General features: G+C 39.5%; 2 protein-coding genes across 10 annotated transcripts in view; one reads left to right on the top strand and one right to left on the bottom strand.

Moving 5' to 3' along the window:
* UGP2 (UDP-glucose pyrophosphorylase 2) overlaps positions 1-10,954 on the top strand; it is a 59,025-nt gene extending 48,071 nt beyond the window's left edge. For both annotated transcript variants that reach the window (XM_066378164.1, XM_066378163.1), the window contains exons 5-10: positions 1,039-1,172; positions 2,600-2,897; positions 4,573-4,770; positions 5,318-5,560; positions 8,347-8,451; positions 9,925-10,954. In XM_066378164.1, the coding sequence (XP_066234261.1) occupies positions 1,039-1,172; positions 2,600-2,897; positions 4,573-4,770; positions 5,318-5,560; positions 8,347-8,451; positions 9,925-10,032 (1,086 nt within the window). In that variant the 3' untranslated portion in view covers positions 10,033-10,954. The remainder of the gene's footprint in view (positions 1-1,038; positions 1,173-2,599; positions 2,898-4,572; positions 4,771-5,317; positions 5,561-8,346; positions 8,452-9,924) is intronic.
* Positions 10,955-11,102: 148 nt separating this feature from the next.
* VPS54 (VPS54 subunit of GARP complex) overlaps positions 11,103-13,525 on the bottom strand; it is a 112,663-nt gene continuing 110,240 nt past the window's right edge. For all 8 annotated transcript variants that reach the window (XM_066378157.1, XM_066378156.1, XM_066378161.1 and 5 more), the window contains one exon: positions 11,103-12,302. In XM_066378157.1, coding sequence (XP_066234254.1) covers positions 12,197-12,302 — 106 coding nt within the window. In that variant the 3' untranslated portion in view covers positions 11,103-12,196. The remainder of the gene's footprint in view (positions 12,303-13,525) is intronic.

Raw genomic sequence — 13,525 nt, 5'->3', positions numbered from 1 at the left:
TCCGTTTGGACTCTTCTTTGATCTCCCCTCCGCTTCCCCCCACCCCTTCCTTTCTGGTGGCACCCTTCATCGCAGCTGGGATGATACGGCTTTATTAACCCCTTTGGGGAGGCTTGGGAGAATTTCACATGTCTGATTGGATGCCATGGATGCTTAGAACTGTCCTTGGCTTCCCTCTTACAGTAAAGTCATTAATCATAGGCCATAAGCTCTTCAGGGGCAGTGGCCTATCTTTTTCATCTCTTTATCCCTAGTTTCTAATATAGTGCTGGCAACTACAGTAACAACCACTAGCAGTTAGCATGGCTAACATTTATCCAGGACGTACTACTGTACACCAAGTATTATTCTGAGCTCTTTACACGAATCCACTCATTTGCTTCTCTCGGCAGCTCTGTAAGATAAGTACTGTCACCATCCCCATCTTATAGATGAGGAAAGCCAAGCTACAGAGAGGTTAATTTACTGCCCAAGTTTCCCTACCTAGTTAGTAAGTGCAGAACATAGGACAGTCTGACTTCTAAGACCATGTTTTCTTCCCACTCTGTGTTGCTCTTTCTAGAGAATGAAAAGATTTCAGTTGGGGTATGATTCACAACTCTGACACAATTCTGAGAATAGGGAGCTATGTCTTTGTAACATTTGTCCTTTCATCCCCACAGTGCTCTGGACACACACTATATTTATATTTAGTCGGTACTTGCTGAGACTATAGGGCACTGTACTGGGCACACAGCTCCAGTCAGACTGTGGTGGGGAGGGCAGGTGTGTCCCTGCTCTGCTGCTGACCTGCGACCTCTCTGGGCCTCAGTTTTGTCATTGCAAAATTGAGACAATAGTTTCTGTTTCACAGAGTTGTGATTTAATGAGCAAGTACATGATGAATTGCTTGACAAATGGCTTATACTAAGTAGTTTTTTTATTTCAAAATTATATAATGTTTTGGACTTTTTGTGATTAACAATTAAGAGTTAATTTTATACCTTTACATAAAAGAAAAGTAAGTCTGGGTAATCTGATTGTCATTTTCCTCCCTAGCATTTGAACAAAACCTACAATACAGATGTTCCTCTTGTTTTAATGAACTCTTTTAACACAGATGAAGATACAAAAAAAATACTACAGAAGTACAGTCATTGCCGAGTGAAAATCTACACTTTTAATCAAAGCAGGTACAAGGATAAAAAAAATGAACTATGTGGGGTGTTACTCCTGAGAAAAGACTTCTTTTGTTTAAACTGAGCAGCCTCAAGATGTACATGTGCCAATGACTCACATTTGCCAGTGTTTGATGCCTTCAGAGGCCACTTGTTAATAGATATGTGATTGTTATAATCACTGTGGTTCTGTAACTTCCTTTTTTTTTTTTTTTTTTTTTGTATTTTTCTGAAGTGAGAAGCGGGGAGACAGAGATAGACACCCACATGTGCCTGACAGGGATCTACCCGGCATGCCCCCTAGGGGGCAATGCTCTGTTGCCATTTTAAAACTTAAGGTGGAGGCCATGGAGCCATCCTCAGCGCCCGGGCCAACTTTGCTCCAATGGAGCCTTGGCTGCAGGAGGGAAGAGACAGAGAGAAGAAGAGGAGGAAGGGTGGAGAAGCAGATGGGCACTTCTCCTGTGTGCCCTGGCCGGGAATGGAACCTGGGACTCTGGGCCGATGCTCTACCGCTGAGCCAACCAGCCAGGGCTAACTTCCAATTCTTAAAAGAGAATCTGCTTGAGAGTCTGTTCTGTGTCCAGAATACTTGAGGATAGCTTAGGCCTTTGCTTTCTGGGGGCATATTTTGGCTCCGGGTGGGGCTATGAAAGTCTTTCTATACTCCACAATATTGATACCCTACTTTTTCCTATGGAAGAAATTTGTTAACATTCTAATACAGGCTCGGAGGACATTTAATAAATTCTGGAGAAAATCTTTGGGGGAGGGAGAATAAGAAAAAAGGAATTAGGATGATGAACTGTGATAAAGCCAGGCAACTGAGGTAAGAAGGCTTCCATTTAAGGATAGACACAGGTCTGTGTGAACTTGTACGAAGGGATATTTTTGTGCACCTTTAATTTTTTGGTGGTGTTTGTTTTTCAAAGGACTCAGAACACATGTGCTCTGCCTCCATATTCCAATTGGCCTTTAGTCTGTCAGAGGGCTGGCTCTTCCTCCCCCGCTGCCAGCCCTACCCTTGTTCTCCCTAGGAGTAGAAGCGGGCTTCCCTGCGTGCCAGCCTGCTGTTGATTTCCTGTGAAGGAAAGAGCAGCACTTCTGAGTATATCTGTTTATAAGAAAGGACAGTTTTCCCAAATCAGTTTGAGAAAATATACCTTCCCCTCTTGGAGTCATAAAATATAGTAATACCTTAAAAATGTGAGCTGTCCTCCCATCTGTATGACCATGGGAAAATTTTTTTTGCAGTAGATATTACTGTCTAGGAAACTGATTTTTGGACAACAGGTGAGATTTTTCTTAAATGGATTCACATCCAATTGCTTACTTAAGATAGACTGAAAATGAGTGAAGTATTTAACTTAAATGCGTTTTCTTAAAGGTCTGGAATGCTCTACAGAGTTGACGTTGAAAAATTACTTTTTTTCTTTTTTAAGGTACCCAAGAATTAATAAAGAATCTCTACTGCCTGTAGCTAAGGATGTATCGTACTCAGGGGAAAATACAGAAGCTTGGTACCCTCCAGGTCACGGGGATATCTACGCCAGTTTCTACAACTCTGGTTTGCTTGATATCTTCATAGGAGAAGGCAAAGAGTATATTTTTGTGTCTAACATAGATAATCTGGGTGCCACAGTGGATCTTTATATTCTTAATCATCTAATGAACCCACCCAATGGAAAACGCTGTGAATTTGTCATGGAAGTCACAAATAAAACACGTGCAGACGTAAAGGTAAATACTGAGAGGAAGCCGTTTGGGAATTCACATCTACACGTTTCATAGGTTATGTAGCTCAGACCTTTTCTTTGCACTGGAAAGTTTTTATGTGAAGCAGAACACACTTTATTCACTTGATAACATCACTGTAAGACAGGGAGATGGTATTCTGTAGAGTACCCTAAGTACTGTCTGATACAACAGTGTGTGTATAAATCCAGGTTTTTAATACTAAAATCATCTTTATTTTACAAATAATCTATATGGGCAATTTTAACTGAAAACAATTCCACATTCAGGGGGTCCTGGGGTTACTACACTCTTGATATACGTTTTGAATTTATGACACTCCCATAAAAACTTTTAAAAAATTGAGACATAAGCGTTTTAGCTTATGCTGTTAGAGTTGTGCTTACAGACAGAGGGAACTAGTTCAGTTGTGCACAGCGTAAGAATACGCAGTGACTGGGTATGAGTGCGGGAGTTGGTGCCCCCAGTGCACTTACCTACGCCATTTTGACTATTAAAAGTACAAGTGTTCTTTATGTTAGGATAGGGTGTGTTTCGATTTACCCCAAAATTTGGGTTATATCACTGTCATAGGAATGGAACTGTGTTGTAATCCGAGGACCCCCGTATATTTGTAACAGAAATCTGAAACGTGACAGCACTTATAAGTTTGTTCAAACTTTTGGTATTCTTCTAGTTGATGCTTAAGTGTTTTTAGTCATTGTTTCTTTAATGAAAATTTACTATTTCTATTTCTACAATATTTATGTCCATATTTTTGTAAAAGTCTTATTGCCATATCTCTGTAATTGCAAAAATGCAATTGTTTGGTGCAAAGCAAAAATTTGATTAAAAATTTTATTTTTATTGAATTTATTGGGGTGACATTGGTTAATAAAATTATATAAGCTTCAGGTATACAATTCTATAATACATCATATGCATATTTCATCGTGTGTCCACCATCCCATGTCAAGTCTCCTTCCATCACCATTTAATAATTTGATTTTTAAATTTGCATATTTAGTGGTGGTGACCCTTGGCCTTTGATGAAATGATATACAAGGTTTTACTAATTACCCACAGGGAATACAAAAAGTGGGCAGTGTGTGAATACTAAAATGGTCAGTCCCTGGGTTGGGTTCTGTGTCTAAGTGTCCACCCACATATGAGTGAATGCCCTTCTCACAGTGCTGTGGCCTCAGGATTAGAAGAACATCTCTAGGCTGAGGCCACACAGATGTCACGTATCATCCACTTGTGCCTCTGTCTTCCCTTTTTACCCCTTATCCTGGAGTCAGTCAGAGCAGGGGCTGAGGTGGTCAGACTGGCTATTTGGTGATGGATGGCAGTTTGGGAGTAAGTGGAATGGTTGTTCCTGTAGCCAACCTTCAGAATGTGAGGAATACTGTGATTTACTCCCAGGGCTTTTTTTTTTTAAATCATGGACAGGAGGGCGAGTGTACAGTATAAAATGACAGACATCTTAAATTGTTTTCTTTGGTTCTGTCTTCATGTCTTTTGCTTTGTATCACAGATCAAATCACTGCCAGTGTTTTTTTTTATTTCTGGGGGATTTTATTATCTGTCTTCTATAACACTCATTGGCTCTAATCAGTGTGGTCGGGATGGATATGGCTGGGAGAGATGTGGGGCACTCACCACTCTTTGCCTTTTCTAGGGTGGCACACTCACTCAGTATGAAGGCAAACTGAGACTGGTGGAAATCGCTCAGGTGCCAAAAGCACATGTTGATGAATTCAAGTCTGTATCAAAGTTCAAAATATTTAACACAAACAACCTCTGGATCTCTCTTGCAGCAGTTAAAAGACTGCAGGAGCAGAATGCTATTGACATGGAAATCATTGTGAATCCAAAGGTAAGCCACAGTGCTGGCTCGCTGGGCTCCCGGTTCCTGAGATCACTGTAGGCTACACTCAGACTCACTCCCCATTCTTTAAGGCCCGTCAAGTGCATTCGTCACTCCTTTTTTGCAGTCAGTCTCTCTAGTTCCTGGCCCTGTCTCTCAGTCTATATCCAGCCCTCTAGTGTGCCAAGCCATGGTGTCCTTACTTGGCCCTGGGCTGTGGCAGTAGCAAGAGCATTGGGCCCAAAACAAGTAAACTGAGGGGACCTACCTCAGTTTACTTGTTGCTCTGATACTTATAGGCCTTTTGGCCACAAGCACCTTGTATAAGTTTTCTGAACCGTTGGTTCTTTATAAGTAAATGGAAGAATTACTGGACAGAAGAGCTGTGATGCTGAAAAAAGGATCACATATGTAAATACCTGGCTTATGGTAGGTGCTTGATAAGTCAGTTCTCAAAATTGTTTCCTTCAATGAATATCTAAAACTAGTCCCCAAATATTAACAAACATGGACTAAGTTGTTAAAACCTGTATTTCTCCTTCCCCCTTTCTTACAGACTTTGGATGGAGGCCTGAATGTCATTCAGTTAGAAACTGCAGTAGGGGCTGCCATTAAAAGTTTTGAGAACTCTCTTGGTATCAATGTTCCTCGAAGCCGGTTTCTGCCTGTCAAAACCACATCAGATCTCTTGCTTGTGATGTCAAACCTCTATAGCCTTAATGCAGGATCTTTGACAATGAGTGAAAAGCGGGAATTTCCCACAGTGCCCTTGGTTAAATTAGGCAGTTCTTTTACAAAGGTACGTAATTATAAAGTGAATTGGAATCTGATTACAGGCTGCTGTTGATCTATCATATTTCTATATCTTTTATGCCTTTTAAGGGGAATTGACTATAAAAGATATAAATGTAACTCACTTTTGAACCTGATTACCGTAGAGGAGAAAAGAATGTTTACATTTTGGGACATTTTATCTTATGTCTTTTCTAAGACTATTACTATTTCCACCAGGAGGAGAATATTAATTCTGGCTTAACAAATACAGCCCCCACCATGCTGGGCAGTGTTCTAGGACCTAGGTATTTAGCAACAAATAAAACAGACTAAAATCCTTGCCTTCATGGATATTCTAGTGGGGTAAGGATGATGATAAGCAAATAAATTGAATGTATAGTATGCCAAGTGGTAGAAAATGCCATGGAGAAAAATGAAGCTTGAATAGGGAAGTAGTGGATGGGGCGTCATTTTACACTGGTGGTCAGAGGCTGCCTCACTGAGAAATTGAATGTATCATGCAGGTGTCTGCAGTGAAAAATACTCTAGGCAGGAGGAGTAGCAAGTACAGTCAATCCCACCCTAACGTGATAAGTGGAATCTAAAAAAATGACTCATGTAAAATGTTGAGAGGTTAAGGCAGTGATGGGGTGAGCCTGTGTGTCTGGCCTGTAGAGTCAGTCCTGCTGTGCCATCCAAGTCTGCTGTAGTCCTGGTTGTGGTTTAGTGCCACCTGGTGTGGATGTGTGTACTGCCTTATATATTGATGGGCAATGGTTCTGGGTCCTGTCGCTGGGCTGGAGTTTCCAGGATAGCATCTGGTATCTTAGGAGTCTCCCCATTATTTCATGCCTCCTTTATCATCCTGGTAGGGCTGGGAAAATCCTGAGATGAGATTACCAACTATACTGCTCACCGAAAATAGGGCATATTTAAAAAATTAATATGAAGCAATAAAATATCCCCTAATTTTGGTGAGCAGTATATATTTCACCTAGCCTCAGGCTCCCTTCACTTCCCTTTCCATCCCTGGCAGGAGATAAGAACTTTAACTGCCTCAATTTGAGAAGAGGGGCTCAGTGGGCAGTGGCTAGTTGTTCTGAGGAACATGTTTTAGGGACATTCGAGAGCACAGGATGGCAGGGAGCAAAGTGGTAAAGTAAGGGACTGGGAGTAGACAGATTATGGAGAACCTTGTAATAAAGTATTTGGAGTGCAGCTTTTTTTTCTCTTGTGGCTGAGAAGCCATTGGTGAATTATGAGCTGAGGGGTGAATCGGGGAGACGGAATAGGTTGTTGCAGGAATTCTGGTGAAAGGAAACAGTGTCTTGGACCAGGACAGACATAGCAGAAATAGCAAAACATGTTGACATCCTGAGATACTTTGAAAGTTGTACCTATAGGATTAGCTGTTGGGCTAGATGAGAGGGTAAAAGAAAAGAATAAGGAGACTCCAAAGTTTTTGGCCTGTACAGCTGGAAGCATGGAATGCCATTTGCTGAGGTGGGGAAAGGCTTGGGTAGACTTAGGAGGGTCAGAATGGGGAGTTAAACTTTGGATGTACTGTGCTTATTACACAAATGGAGAAGATGAATTTATAAGTCTAGAGCTCAGAACAACAGAGATCTACAAGAGACAGGTAAATTTGAGAATTGTCAGTTTATAGCTTGTATTTAAAGCCGTAAGATAAGGATCACCTACAGAGTGACTGGGATGTAGAGGTGAGTGGTCCAAGAACTGAGCCCTGAGGTACTCCTGGGCTTAGAGAATGGGGTTAAGATAGAAACAGCAGCAAAGGTGATTAAGGAATTCAGGTTAGGAACTGGGTAGAAAACCATGAATGTGTATGTCCTGAAAGCCAAATAAAGAGGGAGTGATCATCTTTGTCAAGAACTGATGATTCAAGTAAGAAGAATGAGAATTCACCATTAGATGATCAGATTAGAGGTTTTGGAGTTTGGAATGTATTTAAAAGATTGTTGGAGATATGAATGTAGACAATTTATTCAAAAATTTTGCCTTAAAGAAAAACAAACATGGAGCCACAATAAGAAAAGGATATAAGATTTGAGAGGTTTTTTAAAGATAGGAAAATTTATAACATGTCTATAAATTGATGTGGGTTGATACAATCAAGGGGACAGAACCATTGAAGAGGGGAAAAAAATTGCTGGACAGTATTCTTGAAGGGCTGTCTTAAGAAGGGCTGGTCTTAAGTTGGAGTAGAAACAGTCCAACCTCGGTACTAGGAGGGACAGAGTAATGGGTGAGGGGACACGGTGGAGTGGGGGGCAGCAGTGGTGGTAGAAGCCAGTAGAAGTTTTCTGATTGCTTCTGTTTTTCTCAGCAAAACAGGAAACAAGTCCATATAGGACAATTTCTAGTACTTATAAATATAAGGAAATAAGAGGCCAAGACAGCGATCATTTATAACGGCAATTTGTGCAATTGCTCTTCCATTTCTTTTGAATCCTGCCCAGCTCCAGTCTAGTTTGCTTCAGACCGTGATCTCTTTTTCCAACTAACTCCAGATTATCTGAACTGCTTATCTGGCTCTTAGCATGTTAGTTGGTTATCTTTTTATTTTTCTAATGTCACATCGGCTCAGCTGTATTACAGAGACAGTGTTTTTATCTCCTAGTCTCTAGTGCACAGGATCTAGCATAGTGGGTGCTTAACAAATAGGTTCTTCCCACAAAGGGCCTGAGCATGGCTGTAAACAGAAAGTTTTACAGTTCAGTTAACCTATTTTGTTAGTTTAGTCCCTAACCCATTTTTGAAACAATTTGTATGCTTCTATTTTCCCTTCAGGTTCAGGATTTTCTAAGGAGATTCGAAAGTATACCGGATATGCTTGAATTGGATCACCTCACAGTTTCAGGAGATGTGACATTTGGCAAGAATGTTTCATTGAAGGTGTGTTGTTATGAAAATACAGATTTTATCTCTACAAAACAGATTTCAATTTCTAGTCCTAAATTTACCTTTATTTTAAGGAATACTTCCTAGTCTATACCATATCTTTATAAGATACAGATAATTTAAAAAATGAAATATTTATTAATAGTTTTCCTTAGATATACAACATAGTTAAAATACAATCATAATTGTTGTAATTCTGTGGCCTGTAACATTCAAATGAAAAGCAAACATTAATAAATAATTGAACTGGTACTATTTTATTGAAGTATGACAGTCTTTAAAATAGAATCACTGGGTTTTTTTGTTGTTTATTTATTTTTATTTTTATATTTCTCTGAAGTTGGAAAGGGGAGGCAAACAGACTCCCGCATGCGCCCGACCGGGATCCACCCGGCATGCCCACCAGGGGGCGTCGCTGTGTTGCAATCAGAGCCATTCTAGTGCCTGAGGCAGAGGCCACAGAGCCATTCTCAGCACCCTGGCAATCGTTGCTCCAGTGAAGCCTTGGCTGTGGGAGGGGAAGAGAGACAGAGAGGAAGGAGAGGGGGAGGGGTGGAGAAGCAGATGGGCGCTTCTCCTGTGTGCCCTGGCCGGGAATCGAACCCAGGACTCCCGCATGCCAGGCTGACGCTCTACCACTGAGCCAACCGGCCAGGGCAGAATCACTGTTAACATTAGCTCACGAAAGATGACTATTTGGATCTAAATGAAAGTAGAAAAAATGACAACTTCATTTATACGGAATATAATCTATTCCTATTAAAATCATCTGTTGTCATCAACTATTATAAACAGTAGTCATTCACATTATTGTAGTACTAGGTTACCAGAACTTTTATAACCGTCATTCTAGCCTAGCATAAGAAATAAGGATGACTATGGATACAAGTATTAAAGCTAAGAACCAAAAAAGAGACAACAGCTTTTTCCTAATCATTTTTTTTTTAATCCCACACCTAGATTTCAGCTACTGAAAGGAAGATCTTATTAAAGCTACTTAAATGAAGGTCTTGAAAAGACAAAAAATATGTATATATCTTTATTGTTGATACTGCCTTATCTAAACAGTCTCACTTAAGATAAAAAAAATGATCAGTAAACAATTCTTAATAAAAACCCCAAACCAATATGTGATATAAACTAGGCACCCTTTAGTTTCTTTATGAAGGTAGATAATGCTGGTGGCCTTGCAAGGAGCACACTCTGGAAGAGCCAGTTATGATGTGGCAGTAAGTTCAGTCCCCACTCCTGTGACCACCTCTGATAAAGAGGAGGGGAATCTAGAGCCACTGCCAGGATTGTTACATTACCATTTTCCTTAACGTTGTTTTTCATGTTTAATGTTTTAAAAATAGTTAGAACTCCACATAAATGAAGTCCTACATATACTTGATAACTGTAAGAAAAATCAATTGCATTTCAGCTTCAGTTTCAAGTACATGATTGCTTTTTGTTTCCGTCACTTAGGGAACGGTTATCATTATCGCAAATCATGGCGACCGAATCGACATCCCACCTGGAGCAGTACTAGAGAACAAGATTGTATCTGGGAATCTTCGTATCTTGGACCACTGAAATGAGAAAATACTTTGTACAAATAATTATGGGCTAGTTTCTTACAATAAAATGTTCTCTAGGATTCTAAAATAGGCAGGTACTTTCTATGTTACTGTACCCTGCAGTGTTAATTTTCAAAGTAGAGTTTTCTGCAGTATGCTTTTATTTTAGTCTAAGAAAAGCACAGATGGAAGCAATACTTTTTTTCTTGGAAGAGGAACCTGAAAGTTCATCTTAAAGTGCAATATTGTTTAATCTTAAAATGGGGGGTATCTCTTAACAGAGGCCTCAGTGATGATCACTTTGAATTGCTTGTGATTTCAGAAATAAAGCTGTGAAGCAATACATGTGTACACTTAATATTTTTCAGTGCTAACTGTATGAAATGGTAAAGAAAAATGGAATACTCTTGCTAATTATTTACTGTATCAGTTGGAAGATTTATTCTTAGAATATGTATTCTTAGAATATTTATACTCACTGGCCAGTTAAGTTTTAGCATTTCTAAGACACTTAACCTCATCATTATTTCCATAGGAATTAAACCTGAAGGTATTTAGTACCTTTCATTTAGTTCTAAAGCTGGGAAGCCTGCCATGCTTTCCACAGACTCTCCATTTATGGAAAAAAGTGGTGTTTCTTTTCCTAGCTGAAGAGCTGGGGTGGGTGGAGCTAGGGCATTTCTTTCACATCCTGTTCTCTGGTAGCGTGGGTGGGGGTATAACTTTAAAAAAATTCCCTTTCCTTGAAGCTTCATTTCTTGAAGCTTGCTTGTTGTCACTGAAAAGTGTTCATGAATAACCCTTTCAAATGAGGTCTACTGGTAGTATAATCTGGCTTTTCTCTAAGAATCAATTACATTTTCCAATTCTTCTATATTTGTTTTTGAGTAGGCTGCTTGTTTAAAGTTTATACTATTAAAAAAGTCTTTTAAAGTCTGGTAATTGTTTACAGCTTTATTTCAGACAACATTTAAGAACCAATGACATGCCTCTGTAATAATAAAGGAAAGAAAACAGGCTTTCCTTTTAGAAAACCAAAAATCACAAAATAAAGACTATTTCATTGTATATAATCACCACAAAGTTAGGCACTCTGACAGGGTTAGGCAAGATTCCTGGTGTGAGGTGAGGTACAGGCACTTTCATATGTAGAGTGCTGCTGATTCTAATTCTAAGGTAGGTATTATAAAAGTCTTTAAATAACTCACTCAACACTTTATATTCTGACCCCAGCACAACAGGCTATATTTTCTATTTCTCCCTGGTCTTTGTTCATATATACACATCGAAAATAACTTAAAAACAAGAACCTAAAGGAGCCATATTCCATATGTGATTTAAATATGAGAATGAAAACTCATAAGTAGGCAGAATATATGAAAACGTATTCTTATATCTGCTAGAAATAAAAAGGAAAAAAACCCTTCATAGGTATTTTTATAAAAATACAACTATTAAACTGCAAGCTTTCATATACCACTTCTGAAAAGTATTTAAATTATTACTTGTGATCGTCCTTTCAAGTATTTAAACTATTGTGGAAGGTTTCACCCAGTTGACACAGAGGGCTGGTAGATTAAATATACAACACACAAAGCCTGAAACTTGACGTGGTCACTGAAACAGAAATTGAATTCCTAAATCCAAGCAATCAAAAGATGTTTATTCTTTTATAGAAAGATCTGTAAAAAAATAATTTTTCAAACAGCTTTGCCTTCATAGAGAAAACTCTACAGAGGTTGACTAAGATTTTAATATTTTAAATTGTACCATCATTAAATAAGGTGGGACACCATATGAATTTCATTGCACTGGAAGAAATGCAAAGCATTTTTTTAATATAAAGTATACAGAGCATTCTAGTCAACTACAGCTGTGTTACAGCTATGTGTTCTTTTGGATTTGGTCCAAAGAAACCTGAGTCTGTTTCCAGAGAGAATGAAAAATGTTAGACACCTGATCAGTTACTTCAGATCAATCACTGAAGGACGCACAATATTGGCATTCCTTGTAGATCGCACTGAATCCAGTTTCCCAACACGAATACCTTCCTTTCCCCCTTTCCTCCCCTAGTTCATTTTGGGTTCCTGGTTCAGTTCTTGAGTCACAGGCATCCATATTTTCTTCACAAATGTGTACATCTCATGGTCAGATAGGCTACCCAGTTTTCCAGTATGTCATCACCTCTTCTGTTCCCAGATCTCAGTCATATTTAGGTCCAAATCTTTAAGGCCTTTTAAGACTTGAAGATTTCCAGTGTAAAAAGCTACATCTGCTGTGACCAACCTAAACATTAGAGAGAAATTATTTTTAATCTCACACTTTCTACTCAAGGTAGCAATGCTCAGAGTCAAGCCTACCCTAGCTGCTAGACTGTTACTTAAAAATCAGATTTCCTAGGGATCAAATGTCATATCTTAGCAGTACTCCTGTTACATAGATCATTTAATGTTCCTTTTTCAACAATAAATCTTAATGCAGGTTAGACTCAGTTTCATAATGCTGCTCAATAAAATAAATTTATCTTAAAACAATGAAATAAAATAGAGAAAACAACAGGCTAAACTTTCTCTGATCAGTTGTCACTAGAAGGTATATGACTAATAGAATCAGAGCACTGATAATACAATACTTTATAAGAATTATACTGAGCTGTCACATTAATGCCTATACCTGAAAAATCATTTCCGGCAAGACACTTAGATAAACTTCAAATATCAAAGCTGCATATGTAAAAAACGGACAGGTCTGATTAAATATATATTGAAAGATATGGCCTAGGGAGAAGCAAATAGGAGACCTTGATTTAGTAGCTTGTAAGAGACAGGAGAAGTCTGGCTTTAATTTTTTTTTTTTTTTTTTTTGGGTATTTTTCTGAAGCTGGAAACGGGGAGAGACAGTCAGACAGACTCCCGCATGCGCCCAACTGGGATCCAACCGGGATCCACCCGGCACGCCCACCAGGGGCACCGCTCTGCCCTCCGGGGCGTCGCTCTGCTGCAACCAGAGCCACTCCAGAGCTTGGGGCAGAAGCCAAGGAGCCATCCCCAGCGCCCGGGCCATCTTTGCTCCAATGGAGCCTTGGCTGCGGGAGGGGAAGAGAGAGTCAGAGAGGAAGGAGGGGGTGGGGGTGGAGAAGCAAATGGGCGCTTCTCCTATGTGCCCTGGCCCGGAAATCGAACCCGGGTCCCCCGCACGCCAGGCCGACGCTCTACCGCTGAGCCAACCGGCCAGGACCGGCTTTAATATTTTAATGAGCACATAAGTTCTAGATTAGTGGAATACCTTGGAAGTTGCACTGACCTAAAAATGTCTATATTACCAAAGATAAGAGAAGGTAATGATTGGATGCTTCAGAACTATTGGTCTGAAAAAAACCAAACAACCCATATTTAGTTACGAGAATAAAAGTAGAAGGGTGGAGTGGGACTTTAAAATATCAGTTCTTTTTGAACAGTCTCTGAAAGGTATTTGGTGCTTATACTAACTGAACTCTTCTGTGGCTTTGA

This window comes from Saccopteryx leptura, chromosome 3 (genome assembly GCF_036850995.1).
Source record: "Saccopteryx leptura isolate mSacLep1 chromosome 3, mSacLep1_pri_phased_curated, whole genome shotgun sequence".
Classification (NCBI taxonomy): domain Eukaryota; kingdom Metazoa; phylum Chordata; class Mammalia; order Chiroptera; family Emballonuridae; genus Saccopteryx; species Saccopteryx leptura.
The sequence above is the reverse complement of the archived record's forward strand: the minus strand, read 5'-3'. Positions and strand labels throughout refer to the sequence as shown.